Source organism: Falco peregrinus, chromosome 9, assembly GCF_023634155.1.
Source record: "Falco peregrinus isolate bFalPer1 chromosome 9, bFalPer1.pri, whole genome shotgun sequence".
NCBI lineage: Eukaryota > Metazoa > Chordata > Aves > Falconiformes > Falconidae > Falco > Falco peregrinus.
Window position 1 is genome coordinate 2,791,186 of NC_073729.1, and position 23,799 is coordinate 2,814,984.

Here is a 23,799-nt window from a genome sequence, read left to right on the forward strand (position 1 = left end):
TTACCCTCAGTAACAACAAAGAATGCAGCAAGATGACAAGGATCTCCTAAATGGGGCAGGCACACAAAAAGCTTTTTTCCTGTATATGTCAAACTCTTTTTTTTCTTGTCACTCAGCCTGATGTTTCTTGTCCTCCTCTTACTGCTCAAGCAGAGAGTTGCAAGGTCTTGGAAAACAGCTTTGCTGCAGGAACTCCCACATCAACAAAATCCTCAGAGTTGCCAGTGTTACAACATCTTCCTCAAATTTTATTAAATGCTTACCAAAAAAAAAAAAATATCCAGGTCGCAGTAAATTTAAGCAGAAAGCACACTGATGCAAGAGGAAAGAAAAACTGCCCCCCCTCCAGGAGAGCAGAAACTAGCTGCAAAATTATGCTGACATGGGAAGAGGGTAGGAGTAAGACTTTAAAGAGGGGATGGGGGGCAGGCTAACATCATGAAGATGTGGGAGAGTTCAGAAACAGCCCTGGGAGCTGAGTTCCAGACCTCAGGCCCAAGGCCAGAGTGCCATTCTTTGGGGCTCAGTTTCCCATGTTCACAGCAAGCGCTGACCTCCCCAAACAGCTCACTAGGATGCCCTTTCATCCTTAAGCAGCAGCCTTAATATCCTAGATTAATTAATAACCCAGAGACCCTGCCCACCTCCAGGAGCACAGCAGGCAGGGTATCAGCACGCCCACCACCTCTGACGCTCCGAAGTGTTTTGGTCACCAGCATTGGAGCCCACAGGTTAGAGAACAAGCAAATCCCTTTCCCAGAAGGGGGAGATACCAGCAGCGGTCAGCACTCCTCCCCTGGGAAAGGAGACCTGCATTCCATGTTAGACAGGGAGAGGAGGGCAGCAGCTGTCTGACACAAAGCTGCTAATGCTGCTAAGACAGAGAAGTGGCAGGAACATTTTGGCACAGGTATATGACTGTGATTAAAGGATGATCTGGGAACTACAGAAAAAAACACCCCTGAACGGGAGTAAGCTGAATGTGATTTGATGTACACAGAGACAGCAGATGGAAGCCCCTCAAAGAGGGACAGAGGCTGCACTGTAAACAGGGGAAGACTCTACCCACAGCTGGCACCAACAGGGTGACAAGTGGCCCTTGCAGCCTCCTCATGCTCAGGATCTGCCCGTGGCCCTCCTTTCAAACACGGGTTCTTTTAGCGGGTGTCTGTTGAGCCCACTCTCTCCCACTGCTGTTGTGGCTTTTGGTCACTGGGTGAAGTTCTTCATCACGTAGCAAAAGCCCTGCCAGCTCAGCAGGGCAGCAGACCCCTCTCTTCCCACACTTGAGAAAGAAGAGAGGGAACAGACCCACAGCCTCCCATCTCCATAGCAGAGCCATATTAAAAAAAAAAAAAAAAAGCCAGAGAGTCACAGAAAAGGTTAAAACAGGGGTGGGTTTTGCCAGCTGATTAGTTCCTTTCATCCATCCGGAGGCAGTGGGGTATTGCTCACACCTCGAGAGGAGTCAGGCTGTACCAAAGCAGACTGACATCAGGCAGGAGAAGAGAAACATCCTTCAATTATCTTCTGTGGAGCAGAGGAAATAGTGGCATTGAGGTTTGCATCGAGCCAGGACCAAGCTCAGCTGCAAGAGAAGAAAACAACAAGTTTACGCCTACCATTTGGGCTGCCATGAGCGACACCCTGGGCCGCTCAGAGGCTGCATCTTATCTAGCAATTACGGGTGGTTTTCTCCCACCCATCTCCACAAAGCCCTGTGGACCAGCCAACAAAGCTCCGGCACTGCAGGACACCACCGTGCAACGTGCCCCCGGCAGAGCCGAGGCCGAGGGCTGTGCGCCCAGCAGAGGTCACAGCTGCCCAAGCAGAGGGAAGGATGATGTGCTCCTGCCCCGCCACCTCCTCCGAGGGGATCAGCAGGTTTCCTTCCAAGCCTGAGAAAGTCACTAAAGCGGCGAGCGTTCCTGCAGCCCCCGGCAGCCGCAGCTCTCCGCTCGGGACCATCTGCGGCGGTATTGGGTTCCTGCCGTTCTCCATCTGCTCCACGCGCGACAGCTGGTGCAGCCGAGGGACTCCAGCACGCAGATGACTTTTCCATCATGCGATAAATGACTCCTCCATGCTGACACTCTCCAGCCATTCCTGGTTTGGGGTTGATTGCAGACAGAGCAGAGCTCAGGAGAACAGTTGGGGGGTCCGAGAGGTCATGACCTCCCCTCCACCCATGGGCGCTGAACCAGCAGCAGGGAAACTTAACCCTCTGAAAGCCTCTTGTCTCAGCTTCTAGCTCAGTTTCCTTCCAGCTTACAGCAACCCCACCCAAGTTTCTCAGGCAGTGTTCTCCCTACAGCCCCTGGGTTTTTCAGCCTTTCTGCTGGCAATACAGCAAGTCCATCTGCCCCTTTGCTTTTGCTGCATTACACGGTAAGGGAGAAGACTCTCACAAAACTTGCTTGTTGCAGAACTTCTCCTGCATACACACAAAGCTCTGAAGGAAACATGAAAGGCAAGCATGACGGGGAAGGCAAACAAGTTAACAGCTGGTTTCCTTTTGCTGTCTCTTAGCATCTCTCTGCCTCACTAGGCAAACACACAGACTCTGGCACAGTCGCATGCCACGGGACTTACCACCCACGCGGTCTCCAAGACCCACAGCACAGCAGGTTTCAAGTCAGATGGGGTGCTGAGATAGCAGCAAGAGTGACTTTTAAGAGCACAGACTATTGCAGGAGACCACAAATCTTGAGGGTATAGGGCACAAAACAGCCCCTAAGTTCAGGAACAAAGGGAAAGTTCTCCTGGTGCATGCAGATTCTGTCTGAACTTCCCATGCAGGAACCCCCCACGCCCTCCTTGGTGGCACCTGTCAGTTCGCAGCAAGTCCCAGGCAGGATCCTGCTCTGACCCCTCTGGGAAGCTGCGTTTTCCTGGGGGGCAGCAGTCCATGGGACAAGGAGAATAAAGAGTAGTTGGGAAGTTCACTGCTCTGCCTCTTCAGTATTCCCAGCACTGGCCTGAAGCAGGTCAACCTTTATAATTCTGGTTTATCAGTGCTGCTAGACCACAGCTTATTATCTGGTAGTACAGGCTGGCCATGGGACCACAGTAAACAGCAGCAGATGAAATCATTCCATAATCAACTCTAACATCAGATGCATGTATTAGCTCACCTTGCAGCAGATAAGAATCACACAAGCAATCACTAAATCCTGTACAAACAGAATCAGAGTAGTGTTGCACAACAGCAAGCATGCACTTCTCCAACTGAGGCATTTTGGCTTTCGGACCAAGAATAATCTAGAATATCCCACAAGGCTGGGGAAGAGAGCAGGTATATGATGAAGGAATGGGCTCTCAGCCTTTTTTCAGACTTGTTTCTAAGAGTAGCTCTTGGAACAGAGCAAGTCCTAATCCCAGGCTTTTGCCTAAGGCATGAGGCTGATAAGCCACTGGGAATGCCCAACAGTTGTCACCCCCAGCTGGCACAAATCCCCTCCAAGCCCCCTTGCCAAAATAGCAAGAGGTTTCTCATGCCTGCAGCTGAAATAAATCATCAAATCATAGAATGGTTTGAGTCAGAAGGGACCTTTAAACGTCCTCTACTCCAAGCCCTTGCAACGAGCAGGGACATCTTCAACTAAACCAGGTTGCTCAGAGCCGCATCCAGCCTGGCCTTGGATGTTTCCAGGGACGGGGCATCTACAGCCTCTCTGGGCAACCTCTGCCAGTGTTTCACCACCCTCGTAAAAATTTTCTTCCTTGTATCTCATCTGAATCTACCCTCTTTTAGCTTAAAACTCACTACAGGCCTGCTAAAAAGTCTATCCCATTTCTTATAAGCCCCCTTTAAGTATCGAAAGGCCACAGTAAGGTCTCGCTGGAGCCTTCTCTTCTCCAGGTTGAACAGCCCCAACTCCCTCAGCCCATCCTCACAGCAGAGGTGCTCCAGCCCTCTGAGCATCTCCGTGCCCTCCTCTGGACCTGCTCCAACAGGTCTGTGTCTGTCCTGCGCTGAGGAAATCTGCTGGCAGTAGCGCACTGCTTACTGGACATGCCCAGACCCTGCCCACTGCAGGCTCTGCTCCGGAGGACTTCTCCTCCACCACGGCGAGGGCTTGACCTTGAAGGCTTTGTGCCCCGCATGCCACCTCTCTTCAGTGCTTTCATTTGCTGTTGTGATTTTTTTCTAATTTTATTTTTCAATTATTGTTTTTTAAAAAGCCATCCTTCTTCCCACCACCCACAGCCAGTTTTGGCAGATACACCACCTGCTTGCAGTCCAGATCAGCTTCCCAGCCCCGTGCTGACCGCAGCACCGCAAGCCCAAAGGCAGCGCCAGAAACTCAACCACAAATCGCCGTTCTGCGCTTCTGAGAGTTTTATTCTGGATAGCGCTCCCACATAGCGGGTATCATGCTACATACCCACACTAACCAGAGCAGGGAGCCATGAGGAACTCAGCAGAGCACGTGCAATAGCCCCACTGGGCAACCCTGACCACCCCACCTCCTCGTACTCATTCCAGGATGCTCAGCTGCATCCAGCACGGGGGTTAAGCAGCGCAGCGATTTATAGCTTTTCCTCCTTCCATAGCAAAACACAGCAGCTCTGTGCTGAGAGCCAGGACAGTCAGACTTCTTTCTGGGGGCTGCCAAAGAGTCACTGCAGGTCAGAGGCTAAGTTTGGTGCTCCTCAGCCTCAGCTCAGGAAGAGAAAAAGGGATGAACTGAGACTAGTTTTATCTTTCTATCCCCAGCACAGAACCTTAGCGCCACCGTGCAGGAAATGTAACCAGTGCTCACTAGAAAGGAGATGGTGGTGAGTTAGTGACAGAGCAGGAGAAGCCGCTGTGCATCCCCCCAGGAGCAGCACAGTGTTGGCCAAAGCAAGTCCAGCTGCAGTTGCCACTGGGGATAAGACCTGGCCCAGCAGAGCACGACCCACTTCTGTTGCACTGAAGGAGGAGTGACAGAGGCAGGACAGCAGCAATGCTCCCCAAGGGAAAGAGAAAACTAGTCTTAAATTGATTTACTAGTCAATCTGAGATTGACTGCAGAAGGAGAAGGTTGCTGCTGTGCTTTACGCAGCAAAAAACAGTCAGGGTTAGTGTTGTGACAAAGCACTTTCCCACCAGATAAATAACTTTAAATGAAAAGTCCAGCATTTCACAGGGACGTCTTTACACTGCTGAAATCAGTCCAGACCAGTGCTGACTGACTCAAATGACACACGGAGTTCATGGCTGTTTTGTTGTACATTACATCATATCAGAGTATTAATAACTGGAATTTGGAAAGCCATGAAACATTCCCGATTTGTGCCTCTGGAGAATGTTTCAAAGCTTCAAAATTTCAAACCTCCTCTGTTTCTCTTGACATCTCCTTTCAAATCCCGCTAGGACTTGCCAAGACACGGACACCTGGGGTCCCAAGGAACTCTCACCGGATTTTGTGCTAACGCCAGGAGCAGGAGAGCTCCAGGTCTGGCAATACAGCATCCTCCCAGTACATCTCTCACCTTGCTACACCACCCTCACGACCCTCTGAGGCTATCCTGGGAGACTAAGAAAACCAAGACCAATGCACTTCTCCCACAATACTGACTCCATCTCTATGGCTTTTGGAGAGATGGAGAGGGGGCCTTATGTGTGCATATTTCGGAATCTAGCCCAGGGCTAAGCCCACACCAACTCTAAGCTTTGTGTTTTCTTCCAGGAGATGACAATGCTCATAACAGTATCATCCTCCATCCAGCCTGCTCCCATCCACCACCACCTTTCTCCCCCTCCCACCCTACCAAAGCCTGGGAAGGACAACCTGCGGCTCCAGCGGCTGCTGAAGAAGGCAGCCAAGAAGAACGCCATCCTAGCTTCAGAGCAAGCCAAGCCCTTTCGGTCCTGCCTCTCGCCCGTGAACGAGGCCAGCTCTGACCTAGAGCACAATGAAAGCACTCCCCCAGAAGAGCCCCCCAAAACCACAGCCCCCCCCTCCGCCAGCCTTCCATCCCACCTCTCCATCAAGCCCATCACCCACCGCATCCCCTCCCCTTTCCGAAAGAGCAAGCCTTTCACGCTGAAGGTCACCGAGCAGAGGCGCATTGCCGAACACCTCATACTCACAACCTCCCCGGCCATGCCCCTGCTACACAAGCCAGGAGCTCCTGAGATTCCACAGAAACCTGAAGGCATGGACACCCACCTTCCCACTCCATGTGACCCTTCAATAGCTGTTTTCCCCCAGCCTCCTCCTTCCAGTACACCCAGTAAAGAGCGAGCACCAGAGGTTACCTACGTCAGCAAGGTGCACACGTATTTCCACAGCGTCAAGCCACCCAGGGCTAAGACACCCACATCAAATCAGACCCAAGCAACAACCACCACCAGCCATGAAGACAAAAGGCCTTCTTCTCCGGCACCTGAAACAAGCCACTCTGAACCATCTCCAGGGCAGATACCCGCCCCGCTCGATGACAGCAAGGCCACAGCTCCCACCCTGGAGCCTCCCCTCCTTTCTGCTGCAGAGGCAGAGCCTCCTGATCAAGCTCCCATACCTGCTCCTACTGGGGAGCCCATCAGAGCCCCTTCACCCAAGCCCAGCACCTCCGATACCCACACCGATAAGCCTGCAACCCATGGAAACTACACTGAAATATCTGAATCAGAGAGTGCTCCTGAATTACCCAAGCAAGATGGTGACATCCTAAAACCATGGACACCCAGCCCTCCCTGGAGGCAAGCACATCCAGCCACAGCAAGCCCTGCACAAGTTGACAGCACTGAGGCCACCTCCACGGACACCAACACAGAACATTTAACTCAACCGCAGCTGACCCCCAGCTTACCAAATGCCAGCCCCCCTCTCAAAGCTGAGCCAGCACCATCAGCAGCAGAAGCAGCAAGACCTCCTGGAGCCAATGCCAGTGGCTGGCATCGCCTCAAGAAGCACTTGATGGTGCAGCCAGAAGCATCCAACTTCCCAGAGCCCAAGATGGAAAAGCTGGGACAGGAGGAAGGAAGCCAAGAGAAGGACAACTCTCAAGCAATCATCAGTCAAGACCACAGGCCATTTAAATCGAGGGCAACAAGGATGTGGGATGCTATTTTATACCAGATGACAGTCAACAAGGAGAAGCAGCAGCGAGCAGAAGAAAAACAGCCACGGAAAGAAGAAAGCATCTTTCTTCCCCGCCGCTTACCCATCCTCCTACATAAGCCACGCTTCGATGCCCGGAAACTGAAGGAACTGGCTGCCAAACCCATGACAAAGATCACCACCGCCTTTGAGGTGAGCCGGTTTAGACCCAAAGTGGCTGAGGAGCACAGCAAGAGCTTTAACAGAATGGCATCGGGATGGTCAGTCAACTGAAGCCAGGCTGCTCCACCAGACCCTCACCTCTGGAGGTTCCTACAGGGCATCAAACAAGCGAATACCTATGACTAGGTTTACTGCCTATCAGAGCCTAGTGTAAGGAAAAAATAAAATTAAATAAAACCTCTCCAAGCCAGCAGCCTCATGCTGTGGCTTTAAGAGTTACTCTCCATACGTATATAAGCTTAAACGTGTTAATACACCACATCCACAGGTCACGAGCCAGGAAAAGAAACATGCACTTGTTTTAAGAAGAGCCAACAAGCCACGCCATCTGCAGTAACAGGGGGAAGAGAGGGGAGGGACACAGTGAAGACAAATTCTGGGTAGAAAAAGCCCAGTTTAGAGGAGGAGGATGGAATATCAGTTTATTTTGTTGTGTTTAAGACCAAGATAAATCCTAGAAACAGAAGCAGTTGTAGATGAGACACGAAGGAATCTGGGTTGCTCCACATCTCCTCTAAGGAATCTTAGAAACTGAACTCAAAGAGAACACACATCACCTCACGTCATCTCTTTAGCTTCTCCACTGAAAGTGCACCCCACACTCATTCACTGCGAACGAGGTGGAAGCTCATCCTGCCACCCAAGGCACAGCACAAGATATCCATCCTGCTCTCACACAGCAGTTCCCCTGCCTAAAAAAACAGGCACCATCATTTGATGCCCTCCTTGGTCAGTCTACTAAATCGTAGCGCACAGAAGACTAACTCTGTTGCGGCAGTCAAGTTGTGTTGTGTATTTTACCATGCTTCCAGTACAGCCAGAGCGTGCATCAGCATGTGGGTCGCCAACTCTGTCTTTAAACAAGGTGCTTTTTTTCTCGGGAGGGGGGGTGTGTGTGTTTGGGGGGGGGGGGGGGGGGGGCTGTCTGCTAACTGCATGTAGTCTCATTTTCAGGGGGAACATCACGATAGTTGCATACTTACTTGAAAAAAGGGTACTTAAACCCCCCAACTCCGTCCATCCACAGAGACGGCTCTGCTTTCCAGCATTACAGCCACCCTTTGCACCTCCATCACCAGTGGGCTTATAAGCATGAAAGCTGGAGATCAGCTATTTCTGTTTCACAAGGGACTTTGTCATATGCTGAGATGTTCCTACACAGCTAACATAGGATTGCCGTGTTTAGTCCAAACAGGAAACTCAATACACAGCCCTTTTCATACTGTTTGTGTGCAGAGGATATGGACCTGACCAAAATTTCCATAGCCAAACTGTGAACAGACTTAGAAACAAAATCAAGAGCCCCTTTTGCTTTTCTGAAGTCTTCCAATTTTGCAATGATGCTATAAGAGCAGCTCAGTTACCATCAAACCCTTACTGAACTTTTCACTTTGCTGTTCTTATCCCCTTTGTTTTATAACACCTTCCCTATGCCAAGGAATAAAAATTAGAAAACAAGAAGGAAGAATAACCAAGTACCTAAAGTTTGGATATCTCTGACCTCCCAGCTTCCCAAGAAAAAGTTGAACAGAGGGAGGTTGGAAACGCACCAGTAATCACAAGTGGATCCCAGGTAAGCCTCTGCAGAAGAATTCAACGTGCTGCAAGAGAAGACTGTAGCACACAGCAACACAAAATCAAAAGTCAGAGAGAACGCAGTGTAAAACACGTAGAATGCCTGACGCAGATAAAGACAACCTTACCACACAGCACAAAAGCAGCGCCTTACTATCCCACAGCAAGATGGGTGCCTGTGCACAAATCTGCGTTTGTAAGATCCACAGCATTAGCACAAAGCAGAACAGCCGACACTGATTACACTTACGAAACGAAGTGAATCTGGCCAGGGAAGATGGTTTCAGAAGCAACTGTGCCTTAATCCACTTTGTCCTACAGTGAGGACAACCACCCAAAACAAACCAGCAACACCCACATAAGGCTCATTTTGCATCTGCCGGGCTTCCCACTAGGCTGCGTCCACAGCCCAGTCCCACCACACAGGGGTGGAAGGTGAAGCATCTCCAGTGGGGAGTGATTCCCACCGTGGGAAGCAGAAGGCAGCAGGTCTGGCTGCATGGTTTAGTCCTTTTGTCCCAAAAGTGAAGGGCAGAGGCAAACAGCAGGCACGGTGAGTCCTGCAGAGATGGACCCTGGCACGAGAGCATCACAGAGAAGGTATCAGATGCCTGGAGCAACAGATTCCCACCAGTGCCCCCGCGTTGGGAGCCACTGCAGCACACCCCAGCCAAGCTGCCGCGCTGGGCAAGGGAAGGGAACCTGCTGGCACAGGGTTTGGTTTGTTTTCAGTGTCAAACGGCCTTGGGCAGCTTCTAAGAGCCCAAATTGCCACTTAGAGAAAAGCCCTGGCTCTGCAGCCTGCTCAGAGGTCCTGCAGCTCCAGGAGGGAGGGGAGGAGGAAAAACTGTAGCCGTGCTCAAGCAACTAGAAAGCTGATGCGGTGGTATTGGGTAAGTGACACGGGGGCAAGTCAGAAGAGTTTGGCAGCAAAAAGGCAACCACGAAGGGATCCAGCAGCAGGGAAAAAGGATGAACATAGTTGAGGGGAGCAGAGAGGAGCTGGGGAGCAGGGGCCTCACAGCACACAACACAGCCAGCTAGAAACCCAAGGAGAGAAACAAGCCAAGGTCCTTCAGCCATCAGAGTCATTTGGCTATTCGCAGCCTGTAACACCTTCCTTGTGAAGGAGCACACAGTGTCAAGCTATGGCTGTCTGGAGCCCCAGGGGGACATCCCGTGACACTCACTGGCCTCTCAAGAAAGGGTGCTGGAAAGAGACCAGAGCTGAGGATATCTTCCTTAGAGCTGCTAGCAGCAGCTCAGGTAGGGCAACCAAAACCTGCTTGCTATAAAGAACTGAAGCTCCGTAGGATCCCACCTGGTGCATTGAAACAGACTTCAGGAGAAAGAGGACCGATCAAAGAGGAGACCTTAAAACAGGTTCCTGAAAGCCACAGGCAGAGAATCAAGTTGAAGATACAAGTCCTGTGGGCTCCTCCTCCTTCACATCTAAAACCACAGCTCTGAGCAGGCTTTGCGTCGTACTGCTGCCCCCTCAAAGCGGCATTCAGGAGAGCTGCTCTTGTAAATGGGCACCGCAAAAGGAAGAAACCCAAACAAGATGTGCTGCGCTCAAAGCCAGCTCCTCGGGGGGAGGAAAGAAGGAACACAGCCCAAAGAAGAATTTAGAAACAAAAGGTGTTTTGTAGCAGACGGAGCTATTTATAAGCTTGGCTATGAAATAAAGCTTCTTTTTTATAGTAGGAAAAAAGTGAATGAGCTTGTTTTCACCCCCAACAACTTCCTCTCCTCTCGCTGTGCCAGATGCTGCCCAGTTGGATCCAACCAGTTATCACATCCCTCTATGCCAGTCCTCCTTATTGCTGCAACCCTCTACTATCATCCACTCAAGATAACACCGGGATATCTATTAACACAACCACAATAAGAGCACGAGATCCAAAAATCGTTTCAAGAGGGCACAGAGACAGCAACCCAGCTCTGCCTTCCCCCTTGCTGCACATCTGATGACAGCCCTTTCTGCACATTTGATGACAGCCCTTTCTGCTCTGTTGGTCTACCCAGCACAGCAGATGCTCATGTCCTCCCCTCTACAACCTAATTACAGGCTGGTTCCAAGAGGTTGCTGAAATCATTAAAAGATTTTCCCCTGGTTAATTCAGTAAATCTGGGAATTAGACCCCAGAAGCATCTGAATTTCAGGAGTACATCAGCCCCCACACTCAGCCAGAATGCCCTCCAGCTATCTACTTGTCCTTGCAACATCAGAGAGCATAAGAAAAAAAAAATTAAAAAGCAGATAGAGACTATTCCTTCAAACTAGCAAAGGCAAACACATCTTCATCCAAACAGCAGTAGCTGAGGGACTTATTCTGCAGATTAAACTAACACAGGTATTTACGCTTCCTAGTGGCATCAGAAAGTCAGAAACCAAAACAAACCCCTGCTGTGTGCCCACTGGCTTCCAGCTCAGCAAGTCAGACGTTTGCCCAGAAGCAAGGCTCCAGCTGTTACCGTACGGCACCTTCCAACTCACCCAGCAGAAATAACCCCCATGTCCTGCCAGAACACTGCCAGGAGTTTGTCACACAGTGCAAGGTCATACCCCACCTACCTGGTTAATGAGTTCTCCAAGCATGCTATTGCTCTGCAGCATCATCTATCAACACCTTCTTGTACTGGCCGTGGCCTGTTGCAACAAATTTATACCTTTTGCCAGAATGAGTGGACTGAACAGGAGAGAAAAAGAGAGTCAAAGTCAGCATTTTCCTCCTCAAACAGGCAGTCGAGATCACACAATTGAAGCCAGAGGAGCATGTGATACAGTCGTCTAATCCCAGAGGGCCTGGAGACAGCCTGCTCTGTGCTCCCTTCTTGCCACTTCCACGTAAGCTCTTTGCACAGACCAACCACCACTTCAAGCAGCAGGCACAGGAGGTGGAACAGGAACGGGAAGATGCAGCACCAGGTGTCACGAGGGAGGGCTCTCAGCCAGGGCTGCTCTCACCCGTGGCAAGAGCCGGTTCCATTTACCACGCTGGCAGCAGCACCAGCTCGGGAACAGACAAGGTATTTTCATCTTCCTCTCCCAGCCTGGACAGTTCAAGCAGTGCATTTTAATGGGCATTCCCACAAATGTACTGGTCGGCACAAACCCCCAGATCCGTCTGCAAGTGTTACTACTGTCTCAGGTTTGGCTTCGCTTAATTTTGCATGCTTTCTTTACTCTCAAGACTAAAAAGCCTAACAAGAGCAAAGCAACTCACATCTGCAGTTCCCTCTGAGCCTAGAAGGCTGGGGGTCCCAACTCGGGGGCTGAGCACAACATGCCGTTCAAGACACCCTTCGATATTACTGGTTATAAAACAACTTTGCCCCCGTTTTTACTAGGGCTGAAGCAACAGCAGCTCACTGTTAGGAAGAGCTCTTGGGTATGCGGTTGCATTGATAGATACAGGCAGCCCTTGTCCCTGCAGAACACCTGCTCAATGCTTCCACAACCCAGCCAGAAGCAATTTTTTTTTTTTTTTTTCACAGAAGAGCAAGTGCTTTCATGCTCACACAGACAGAAACTCACCTTGATACTGGTCTCAGGCTTGGGATCGCCCTTCTGTTCCCAAAGGCTTCTTTTACTCATGATGTCTCCAGCCACGATATCCTGAGAAGATGATGTTCTCATTACCCTTCACTGCTAACGCTGGTGAACATGTCTTTGGTCACGTCCCTTCCAAACCCACACATCTGACCTCCTTTTTTATTTAGAAGATCACAAAATCTGACCTATGGCAGCTGCAGCTAAAACCCAAGACTGAAAACTTACTCCTATTCCCAGTATGGCCTACGTTTTCCCCTCTCTTACTCTCAACAAAAGCCTGGATCAGAGGTCCAAAATATTTATTTTCTTAAATAGTTAGGACATGTTAACATCAAGGCTTTTTTTTTTTTACGTGGAAGGAATTTTACTCACATAAACAGAGGTTTGCAACTGATGTGTTACAGAACCAGCCTTGCTGAGAATGACCAAAAAGTGAAATTAAGAGCACAATGGAAAATACTCTTTGCATTTTCCAAGTTTACAAGATTTACCATCTTGGTACTAGATGGAAGTCTGCGCTGAGCAGATGGAGCTCAGTTCTAGCCGCTGCAGCAGACCTACGCTTTCTCCCCACCAGCTGATTTTATTCCCATTTCAAAACAGAGCCCCAACCAGCAGCACAGAGGCTTTCCTAGCTGTACCACAGAGAAAAAAAATTGGGACTCTAGCGCAGACAAAGCAAAGCTCTGAGGTCTTTGGGGTCTTTGCAGTGAGCCTTGCATCCTGATGGAGGAGGTCGGATCTCCAACGCAGATGCCTTTATAGCTGGTAGGCGCCACCACCGCGCAGTACCAAGGCTAACGCAAGCGTAACGCTGGCTGTGCCCAGAGGCCAGCCCCCCCTCCCCCGCACGAGCAAGGCAAGTCCTGCAAGTGCCGTACCTTACAGGGCAGGGGCTTCGCAGCAGACTGAGCTGTGACCTCTCCGGTCTCCCAGAGGCTTTTTGTGCTGGCTACCATCATGCTGGTGGTGGGAAGGTCGAGAGAGGGCTGTCGGACAGGTTTTGGAGCCTTTGTGGATGTCTGGAAAATAAATGGAGTAAGATCACCATCAGGGAGTGTGTTCTTTTTCCCCCTCCTCTCCCCATAATTGGAGGTCCTCAGGGACGAGGGGTGTAAAAGGAGACCTGCAGGTCTTGCTAGTTCCTGCCAGATGCTCCCACCCTTGAAGCAGGGAACATGATGAGACAAGGATGGCACAGGTCTCTAAAGAAACCTACTTTATGCTGTGAAGGGAGATGGAGACAGAATGGGGTGCTCCCAGCCAAGGGGAGACAATTCAGTTGTCACCTCCCAGATGGTAAGGCTAAGAGGCACGGTGGGAGAGCAGCGCCCAGCAAAGGGAGCTCCTCGAAGGCCGGGGCAGACGGACAGCACAGCAGCCCACCTCAATAGCCTGTGTGTACTGCTCCAGCCTGTCGTCAATCTTCGACACGGGGAGGGGAGGCTGAGTCTTCTTTATGCTGTTACTGGAAAGCAGTGAAGAAGATTAAAGTGATCCCCCAGTGCCTCAAGCAGAAGGGGGGGACTTTGAGGGCCACAGGCGGCCTGTCCCTCCTTCCCCTCCCCGCAGCAGGGCCCGCCAGCACCCTCGGTTTGAAGAAGGGACCTGCGGCACCCCAAGGTCAGCCCCAGAAATACCTTTTCTTTATGGAGCGGTTCAGTGACTCGGTCCTGTCTGTGATCTGAAACCGGAGAGAAAAGGCCAAGATGTTACTTTTGTCCACGGACCTCGGACAGATGTAGGTCACCTCAGCTGACTGTAATACAACCATTTCTTTTCCCTGATCCCTCACCCAGATTTTGGTTAGAAATGCCTCACTCAGCCCCATGTTCCCACATAGGTCAGAGAGACAGGGAGCATCCCCTTTCCTCCTCCTTTCCGAGGCAGGTGAGCAGAATCCCAACCAGTTTCAGGGGCAAACCAAGAATGTGCAGCTTCACTGACAGCTAAAACAGCAACCAAGACTATTTTTTCTACTCCCCCTGCTCAAGGGCCAGGTATCTCTCTCGGGCGCTCAGTCTCCCAGCCAGACCTAACAGAGAGAGTGGCAAGTGTGGAAAGGCAAGGGGGGAAACCAGAGGCCCTACCAACCGCATCTGCGGGAGGAGCCAAGCATGAGAGCGGCACAGGCAGGAGTTACCTCAGGTTACCCACGTCGGAGCAGCACACAGACGGGGCGAGCCAGCACGTGGAGCCACCTGCAAGGCAGCCCTGCAGGTCAGGCCATAAGGAAAGAGAGTTCTGCACCAGGGGCTCCTGTGCAAGGTCTCTCTGGCCAAGGCAGGAAGGCAAGCAAACACATCCCAACCACTGGATAAAGGAAAGCTGAAGCATTGCTAAACCTCACCGCCCTTTCATGCCCCAGAAAACAAGAACACAGTGAGAAAAAAAATCACTTTCAAGTAAAAGGGCAGGCTCTTTCTTAACAGCAGTTCCTACAGAGCCCAGGAGCAGCAGCCAAGTAACAAGGAACCTTCTCTCCCCGTGTCACTGCTGCCTGCGCCGCTGGAAACATCACCCACCAAGGCAGCAGAAAAAAGGCAGCACTAGGTGCTCATTTTCAGATGCTCTCAGGATGCTGGTGCTAAACTTCAGCTGAGCACAAGACAAGACAGTGTCACAGAGAGGACACATTTAACAGCTGCACCCAAGAGCACTGAGCCCATTAGAGAAGTGCACAATCATGAAATGGTGCTGCCCTGGCTAAGAGATGTGCTGGGGAGAGTCACTCTGCAAGGTCCCAGCAGAGCTGTGTGACACATCCCATCAGCCAGCTGCTTCTGCTGGGCAGGCTGCCCTCCTTCGCTCGGTGCTGCAGGAGCTGATGCTTGCCTCCGAGCCGTGACTTCAGAGAGCGGGTCGCTCATCCCCCTGGGGCACTGATGGGCAGGCTGGCACCACATGGGACACAACAGCACTTGAAAGGGGAATCTGGTAGACCCCTGCCTATGTCTCAGCTTCTCAATCACAAGTAGGTAAGGTATCACTAGGAAAAAACCTTGCCAACCCTTCCAGAGAGATGCTGTGCAGCTGCAAGCCACCCACAGGTGCTTCCAAACAAGCAACAGGCTCAATAGAGAGGGGCCTGCAGGTGACAGTAGATCTCAGCATGACAGTCAAGGCAGGAACAAACCTCCCTAAGCTATTTGGAGACCACCGCCCCCTGCCCTGTAAGGCAATTCCTTGCAGGCAGATTCATGCATTTCTCTGGTCCAAAGCATGTTCTGAAGGCCAGAAGACACCACCGCTGCTCACCTGGCCAACCTCAAAACTCAGAGCTCACAAGCAGCCTGGGACAAAACAGGGCTGGTACGAGGTTTCCCCCCTGCCACCGCACACCTCTTTCAGCCCCCAGGTCACACTGGCCCTCTGAACACCCCATCGCACTGTGACCCAACATCTGCCTGCCCCAGATGTGTACCTGGCCTCCACCAGCCACAGCTGGCTGGGGAGCTCACTGCCCACTGCAGATGCTCTTGTCTTTCCACTACCAGCAGTGTTTCTGCTGAGCAAGCCCGTGCCAAAACACCTTCTTGGTGGTCAATGTGCTTAATTCTCAGTGCTCACACAAAGCTCTGCGAGCTGGGGTGTAAAGATCCTCCTTCCTTTGGAAAGGTCCCAAGCTCATATTTTTCCTGAGCAGCTCTACATCCAGCTTTGTGTATTGGTGAGCTCTGACATCACTGTCTAAAACACGAAGACTGTATTTCTAAACCTTTCCCTGGGCTAATCTTAGGAGCAGGAGTTAAGCTCAGGTCATGGAGCTATGTGTGTTTTGGGCTTGTAATGACAAAAGTTTCAGCACATGAAAGGTGCTGGAAGAGTTTCCCACATTTCCCCAGCAGTTCCGCTCCAGGGATATGCTTTGGCCACCCCCATCCCACTTTTCAAACCCAACGTTAGCACATGGCCTGCATCCAAACACACCCTCCCTCCCCTATTCTTATTTCAATTTTAAAAGGCTTCTCCATAACGAGCAAGAACTTGATGGTTGTAGGTGATGAAACCTTCCTCTTACAATCTATTTACTTGTGCAAGAGGAAGCATCCATACAATCCGCCTCATCCTGGAAGTATTGACTAAGCAGCAAATAGCACAGATCTTAACACAAAAAAAGCAAAGATAGTACCAACAAGAGATTAACAGGCTACACAGGCTCCTCACCTTTTCCCTCCATGCTACAATTAACAAGCTTAGGGCTTACAAAGGCAAGGAGCCATTCACTACCGAAATGGCTTATCTGTATCTATTGTATTTAAAAGCACGGGGACAGGACGGGGATTTGTGGACGATGCAACAGAAGTCATGAGATGCAATTCAGGTGGCGTTAAAAATGGAAGTTTCGCAAGAGCATCAATGCAAACAGATGTGATTGGGGAGGACACAATGCTACAGAGATCAGGAATCTCAGTTTAAAAAGCTTAAGTCATACTTTCTGATTTTATTCTAAGAAAGATAGGGGAATTCTAGTTGCTTCAGTTTTGGGGGTTTTTTTGGGAGGGAAGGAAAACTTCATTTTCTGATTAAGTTCATGTGTAACCTTTGACCACGATCACAAGCTGAAAGCACAGGCATCTTTCTCAGTATTACAATATCCCCTGGAGTCCTCAACGAACTCCAGACTTTCACGGTGACTGGCAAAGCCCACACAGAGACAGCGGCAGCCTCACCGCGCACGCAAGCGAAGCGGGAGGAGGGGAGGCAGACAACCGAGGCGGATGAGCGGAACAGATCAGGCCACTTGTCCCAGCCCGTAGCAGGAGTGGGATAACAGGATTCACACCCTACGTTACCGCAAGCCCTGGATCATCTTTCCTCGTCACGGGTGAGGTGCTGTGGCTGCCCTGCCTCCAGAGGGGCGCAGGCACACGAACCTTCATGGAGCACACCGTGGCGTGGTCCGAGCCCAGCTCCTCCTCTTCCCCGCCGGGGGGGCTTGGGGCCTTCTGGCGCTTTTCTGATGCTTCTTCTTCCTCGTCATTTCTCCTTCTCTTCTTTTCCTGAGTGCAGAAAATGGACAAGCCAGGAAGTGAGCTGGTCAAACTGCTTACTACACAACAACAGTGATTTTTTTGTTCCCCTGTCTCCAGGCTTCCTGCTTTCCACTAAATAAATACGTGAGCACAGAAACTTTGAGTTCACATCATCTACTTTTGAAACATCCAGGAAGAAGCTCATGTGTCAGTCAGGGTTGGGAATCAGAGAAGTTTTGCAGGTTCAAGGCTCCAAAATGATATGAAAAGGGATCCTTGCATCAGTTTATAAAGATTTCTTACCACTGTGGAGATACGAAAACCTGAATTTCTCATTTAGAGGCCACAAGGAGAGAGAGCAGCTGCCTTTAGAATGAAGGGCTAGAGAGAGTCACACACACGGTTCAAATGCAGAAAGCATACTAGCCTCAGCAAGTCAAAATCCATTTACAACAAAAGATATCTGAAGCTCAGCCACCCTGCTGGACTCGCACACCTCTCAAGTTCCAGGTTTGTCTCCTTCATTAACCAGGAATTACACCTTGTCAGAAGAGCAAGGCAAGAAAACCTCAGCTGGGAGCAACGCAAGATTGAGAGATACATCAAGCCAAAGTGCTCCAAAGGTGCAATAAAGGCTGGAGAAGAGAAAAAACAAGCAGTAAAATTTAGATTTGAGTTCTCCTGAAGACCTGCTCACTGCCGACAAAACCACAGGAGAAATAGCAGCACTTTCCTTCTCGGGATTGCAGGGACACTAGTTGGCACCTGGAGCCCCGGGACAGGCACAGCGGGCAGAGGCTGCCTGCAGCCACCCCCAGAGGGGACACAGGCGAGAGCAGCACCAGCCCCAGGTTACACCACGAAAGGACATCTACGTGGGCTCAGCACCCGGCAGCATAAGCAGCAATGGTGAGCCGAGCTCTTGGAGAGCAGCCCCCAGCTCCCCCAGCAGCCCTGTGAAGAGGAGGTGGTCAGCTCCTCCTGATCCCACCTCTTGCTCAGCTCTCTCCTCTTCCTCACGCTCTTGGACCGGTTCTTCCTCCTGGCACAGCCTCTCTTCCTCCCTGATAACTACATTCTCCTCCTGGATCTCCTCCAGGCTTTCCCGACCCAGCTGGATCTGCTCCAGTTTGACTTCAGTTTCCCTCACACCACCGTCCTCTTCTTCATATGACTGTCGTGGAGACCTAGAGGAGGGGAACAGAGATCAAAGCACCAAAAAAAATCGTTGTGAGCCTACAGACACCAACAGGTGCCTCAGACCTCTAGAAATCCAGTTTTATCACACACATCCCCAATCCTACAGCCTGCTGGGTGTTTGACACCAGGGCTCACAGCCACTTCGTGGTCCCACCTAATTCCAGGCACCCAGGTGTAACACCAGTCCCGTCACACTCCCACACTGAGTGTCCAAGACTCAGCTCAACTAAGAGTTGTGGCAGAGCTGAAGGTACCTTCACCTTCCCAGCCCCACTGCAGGCAAGACCTGCAGGAAAACGGGGATCAGACCCCCCCTCAGACCCCAGAGAGCACACTATCGCCACGATGTAGTGCTGGCTCAGTTGTCTGCTCAACTACAGCCAAAATCCCAGGCAAACCAGCATGCTCTGTGGTCCTGGGGCACCAACGCGGACCTGACACTGTCCCCACGGCTCCCTGCACCCATCCAGCGCGGAGCACCAAACAGCCTTCCTCCACCTGGATGCGTCTCGCACATCGCAGAGCCTCTCGCTGGAGGAGGGTCTCACCAACACCACATGAACATGCTTCCCAAGATCCCCCTTTTCCCGAGCTGAAACTAAACAGCAGGGCAAGGCTGCAGAGCTGCTCACGTGGGGTTTTCGCTTGCAAGGCGCAGTGCTCCGTGAGCGATGCCTTGTCCGCACCCAAACCACGGTTGTGCCCACTGGAATAAATTACACCTCGACCCATGCCATGGCCCAGTAAAACAAAGGCGTCCCAGAGCAACCAGGGCCACCCCTTGGCTTCAAACCACCACAGTGGGGTTTGTACAGGAGGATTCCCCCAGGTCTCTGAGGCTGAAGAGACCCAGGAGTGTGTTTAAGCCATCAGCTTCACAAAAGCAGAGCAGCCCGTGCCTTCAGGGACAGTTGGTGGAGGGGAGCACGTAACCACAGAGCTCTCAGCAGCTCACAGCGGTGCACCACAATGTTGTGGCCATCTTACTTTCCCCAGTTGGAGGACAGCTTTCTCCTTCCAACCATTTCTTAGAAAAATCACCCAGCCTGTGACAGCAAGGCTAGAGAGCTGGCTAGTGGGCAGCCACCAAAGTGCAGGGCTGACTCACCACTTCCACCTCACCAGCCAGCACCAAAACCTGAAAAAAGGTTCAAGTAAGGCTTTTCTACCACACCTCTCTGCTGCTAGGAAGGCAGCTGACAGACAGCCACCATCCAGCCCTCCTCATTGATGCCCAGCGAAAAAGCTGATGCATACGCTGGCTCGCTTGGCCATCCTCTCACACCATCAGTGCAGTCACCAACAGCAAACAGACTCTGAAAGCCCAGAAAACTAGTTTCTCTTCACCAGAATGCTTGCAATGCCTCCAGCTAAAGCGCAAGCTCATAATAAAAAATAAGGCCAGCAGGTACAATGCAATCTATAGGATGCCTTTTGCACCACAGCAGCTTTGTATGGCAGGCAGCCAGCCTGACACAGCTCCCACCCTCTTGCATGGACCTCCCCCCCCAAAGCAGGGAACCAGAACAAAAAAAAAAAAAAACCAAAAAAAAACCCACAAAAAACCACCTTCACACCAAGGTCCTCAGGGGTTGCACAAGCTGGTTTAGCTCCACCTGACAGCAACCATCTCCACCCCCTCATCCATAGCCGCCACCTAAACACCCTGCGTGTGAAAAATCAGGGTTTGCTCCCTGCCAGGTAAGCAGAGAGCCGGGAAGCGTGGGGCACAGCCCTCCTGTGCTCGCACCGCACGCCCAGCCTGCCCCTCACCCGAGCCAGGGCACAGCTGCTGCCGGGACCCTGCAGGGCACAGCCACCCACCAGGGAACCAGAGGCCCATTCCCAGTAAGCCCCAGGGTCTGAGCTGCTCCAGCTGCCTCTCGCAGCCAGCCCCCAGCCAAAAGACTGCTCAGCTACAGCCCCTGCCTTAAAGCATCACCCCATCTGATGGGCTTCACCTGCCATGGATGCCACCTCCCTCCCCTGCTCAGCACCCTCCTGCCTCGCTACAGAAAAAACACACAAGCATCACAGAAAAACCCAAGGAGCGATTTCAGGAGAGGATAACGCAACCCTTACAGCTAATTCTCTTTTGAAGGCCAAGGAGGGAATAACAGCAGCCTTTTTCTCCAGACAAGCTTTTTGCAAGTAGGGTGGAAAAAGAGGCAGCATGCCAAAAAGCAGGTGGGGCTGATTTCTAATTGCTCCCACAGATGTTATTATCAACAGCACAGCGAGGTGCTTGAGCAAGGCTTGTGGGCTCAGAGCTGCAAAGGTCCAACGTGCAGAGGGGTTTAGCTCTGGTGTGTGGAAAGACATAAGAAAGAGGAGAGCTCTAGTTATCTGTTCAGCCTTAAATATTAATCTTAGGCATTTTTTCAGTCTTGTGGGTAAAGAAAAGGCTGTGTCATCACAGGGGCAAAATTCACTACACCATCAAGCTGCCAAGACAGCTGAGTCCCAGAGTTCACGTGCAGGTAGACGGTGTCCCAGGGAAGTGGTTAAGGCAGGAGTTTGGTTCAGCTCAGCAAGGGGTGAGCGACGGCAGATGGGGATGAAACAGCTGAACACACAAGCCCCTCTCGGGGCTCTTTGCTGCCTGTTTTTCCCCCAGGGAAAGAGAATTGGAGCGCAAGATGGGCTGGGGCCATTAACACCCACTATGACAGGAGTAAGGAAGCAGCGCTAACCTAGACCAGCTCTTTAGGCTGGCCTGGATTATATTAGAGGTTGTTTCAACCCTTGCGGCAGCTCAGTGAACTTAAATCTGCTGTTGTCGCTCTGCCAAACCCAGGCATCCTGGCAGGCTGTTGCTTGGAGTGCCAAGCTCGATCCAAACACCCTCAGAGCCTGGAGCACCCCTGAGCCTGTTCCTCCTCACCAGCCCGCACGGCCGGCGGAGAGCATCCATCCCAGCGGTGCGGGCCTCATCCTGCCCTGCTGACGCTCCAGCCTCTGGCCTTGTTCTTATGCACGCTAGGCTTGAGCTGGGCTTGGGCACCCCTCCTCGGGGACAGTCCTTCTGCTGGGTGCATTGGTTCCCCTCCTCTTAGTCCGGCTGTGTCCTACCCACCTCTGTTTGCGCTGCTCGAGCTTCTGGGACCAGTCACTGAACCCCTCATCCTCCTCCAGCTCTGAAGTCCCAGATGGCTTAAAGTCATAGCTGAAACACAGCAAGAAGGAAAATTAGGATGTGGTGCAAAAAACCCAAACCTGGTCTGAAAGAGCCCCCAGCCCGATACCATCCTCCTCTCCCCCCAGTTATTCCACCTTCTTTCCTCTGGCCACTCCCAAATCCCACTTGAAGCCTTGTCCTCTGTTACAGAAGATGCTTTTGACACGTGTTTCAGAGCGCCCTTGTACAGAGGGGTCTCTCAGGGCATCGCTGCAAGATGGAGAGGAAGAAGGAGCAGCCCCATGTCTGCAGCAGAAGCACCCTGCTGCCTGCCTGGGCTCCGGGGCTGCACGCGGGCAAGCAGAAGACAAGCAAAGCAGCACATCAGCACCAAGAAGTGTGTGGTTTTTCTTCTCTGCCAAAGCTGGCCCTAGCTTGTTAGGACCAGACGTGCTTCAAACTTGGTTGCTGCTTGTCCTGTGCTTGTACGCAGCCCCACAGGCAAGACAGCAGCAGCAGCCTGAACAGGTCACCGAGAGCCGAAGATGAGGCCACCAGCTCAAGGTCGGGGTTGGATCCTCACGTTCCACTGCAGCTCTGAGCCACTCACAAGCGCTTGCGTGACTCCAGCTCCCTGCCTGGGAACGCCCCACAGCTGTGGGGAGCCACAGCCCCCCAGCACCAGACACGAGCTGGCCATGCATGGGGAGCCCTGGGGGTTTCCTATTTTTCCCCCCTGCATTCAGAAGGAGACTCGCCTCCCAGCCAGGGGTCCTGGGTGGGCAGGGGTGTTGCGAGCATCGGCCTGAGGAGGTGGCTTGGCAGATGTTTTTGGGATACAGGGCGGTCACATCACCTGTGAATTGGAATTAGGATGTGCGACTCACAGATTAGTTTAAAACTCAAAGGTTCAAAGTACATAATAAACATGGAAGAGTCCTTGCTTTGCCTTTCTGGGCTCTCCGGTGGTGTCGGGAGATGCTTGGTCTCCTCCATGACCGTGGTGGCTTGAAATATGGGCAAACTTCTCTGGGCAAAAATATGGGGGGAAAAAAAATAAATATGAAAACTTCTCTGAGGTTTGGAAATCTGCTATTGAACTGATGCAGGAGCTGAGGGTATACAAAAGCACCAGGCTCACCAGGGCAGGTAGCAGGGGGGTGCGCACCGAAAATGTCTGCTCGGCCACACGCCTGAGTACAGCCCGGCTCCTGCCACGGTTCAGGATCCCCTTGGACTGCCAAACAGCGATGCCGCGTAGGTCTAGGACATCGCAGCCCAGGCTGGGTTATTTTCTGCTGCGTGTGTGGCAGCAGCTTGTGGATGCCACAAGATAACGCTCAGGAAATTTGATGCAGAGCCAGGATGGGAGCAGGGATCTGCTGGGTCCCTGCTCAGGGCTTCAGGCAAGCTGCAGTGTTGGTGATGCCCAAGGCAGAATCCCTCTGCTACTTGCGGCCCTGAGCAGCTCCCAAGGAACGCTGGAAACTGGCCAAATGCTGTTTGAAAACTGGTCCCTTCCCTGTGCCCCTCTACAAACACAGCCCCAGGGGAAACACTAAGCCAGCCCAGCCCCATCAGCATCGTCCCTTAAGCTGTCATCCATCCCTCTGGCTCCCAAGGCCATGCGTGTCTTTCCTGCAAACCTGCCATTCTGCAGGTTATTTCTCTTTTTTTAGCGGGGGGAAGGCAGCAGAGGAGCTTTGCTCTGTCCCTTTGGTGCAAGGAAATGCAGAGGGTGGGTTTGCACAAAGAGAAGAGACATGGACAGGATGAGTCCCGGCATGGGAAGTGCCGAGTGAAGGAGGAGGCAGTGTTTACACAAGGGAGAGTGAAGCTTTTCGGAAGATTAATAGCCAGGGCTGACCCTGGCTGCGTGAGCAAGCCCAGGTGGCTGTCAGCAGCTGCAGGAGAAACCAGGGGATGGCCAGAAAAGAAGAAACATCCTTCTGGTGAAGCCTGGCCCAGCGAGCTCGAGCGTCAGGGAGCAGGGAGCAAACCCCCTTATTTTAGGAGTTGTTCTTGTCATTACCGCCCTTCACAGATGCTTAAACACTTGATTAATTTTGGGCAACGCCAACAGTCCCACGGGGC

At 51.8% G+C, this 23,799-nt stretch overlaps 2 protein-coding genes across 4 annotated transcripts in view; one reads left to right on the top strand and one right to left on the bottom strand.

Annotated features, from left to right (window-relative positions):
* Positions 1-227: 227 nt before the first annotated feature.
* Positions 228-23,799, bottom strand: part of LSP1 (lymphocyte specific protein 1) — a 51,065-nt gene continuing 27,493 nt past the window's right edge. For 2 of the 3 annotated variants that reach the window (XM_055813944.1, XM_055813945.1), the window contains exons 3-11: positions 21,664-21,753; positions 18,379-18,574; positions 17,208-17,414; positions 14,052-14,095; positions 13,798-13,879; positions 13,293-13,433; positions 12,394-12,474; positions 11,431-11,545; positions 228-1,588 (exon numbers count right to left, since the gene is read on the bottom strand). In XM_055813944.1, the coding sequence (XP_055669919.1) occupies positions 11,456-11,545; positions 12,394-12,474; positions 13,293-13,433; positions 13,798-13,879; positions 14,052-14,095; positions 17,208-17,414; positions 18,379-18,574; positions 21,664-21,753 (931 nt within the window). In that variant the 3' untranslated portion in view covers positions 228-1,588; positions 11,431-11,455. The remainder of the gene's footprint in view (positions 1,589-11,430; positions 11,546-12,393; positions 12,475-13,292; positions 13,434-13,797; positions 13,880-14,051; positions 14,096-17,207; positions 17,415-18,378; positions 18,575-21,663; positions 21,754-23,799) is intronic. The other variant, XM_055813946.1, reaches the window with a different exon arrangement.
* Positions 5,688-7,328, top strand: PRR33 (proline rich 33). The gene is made up of 2 exons (XM_055814167.1): positions 5,688-7,001; positions 7,176-7,328. The coding sequence occupies exons 1-2, from the start codon at positions 5,688-5,690 to the stop codon at positions 7,326-7,328; spliced, it is 1,467 nt and encodes a 488-aa protein (XP_055670142.1).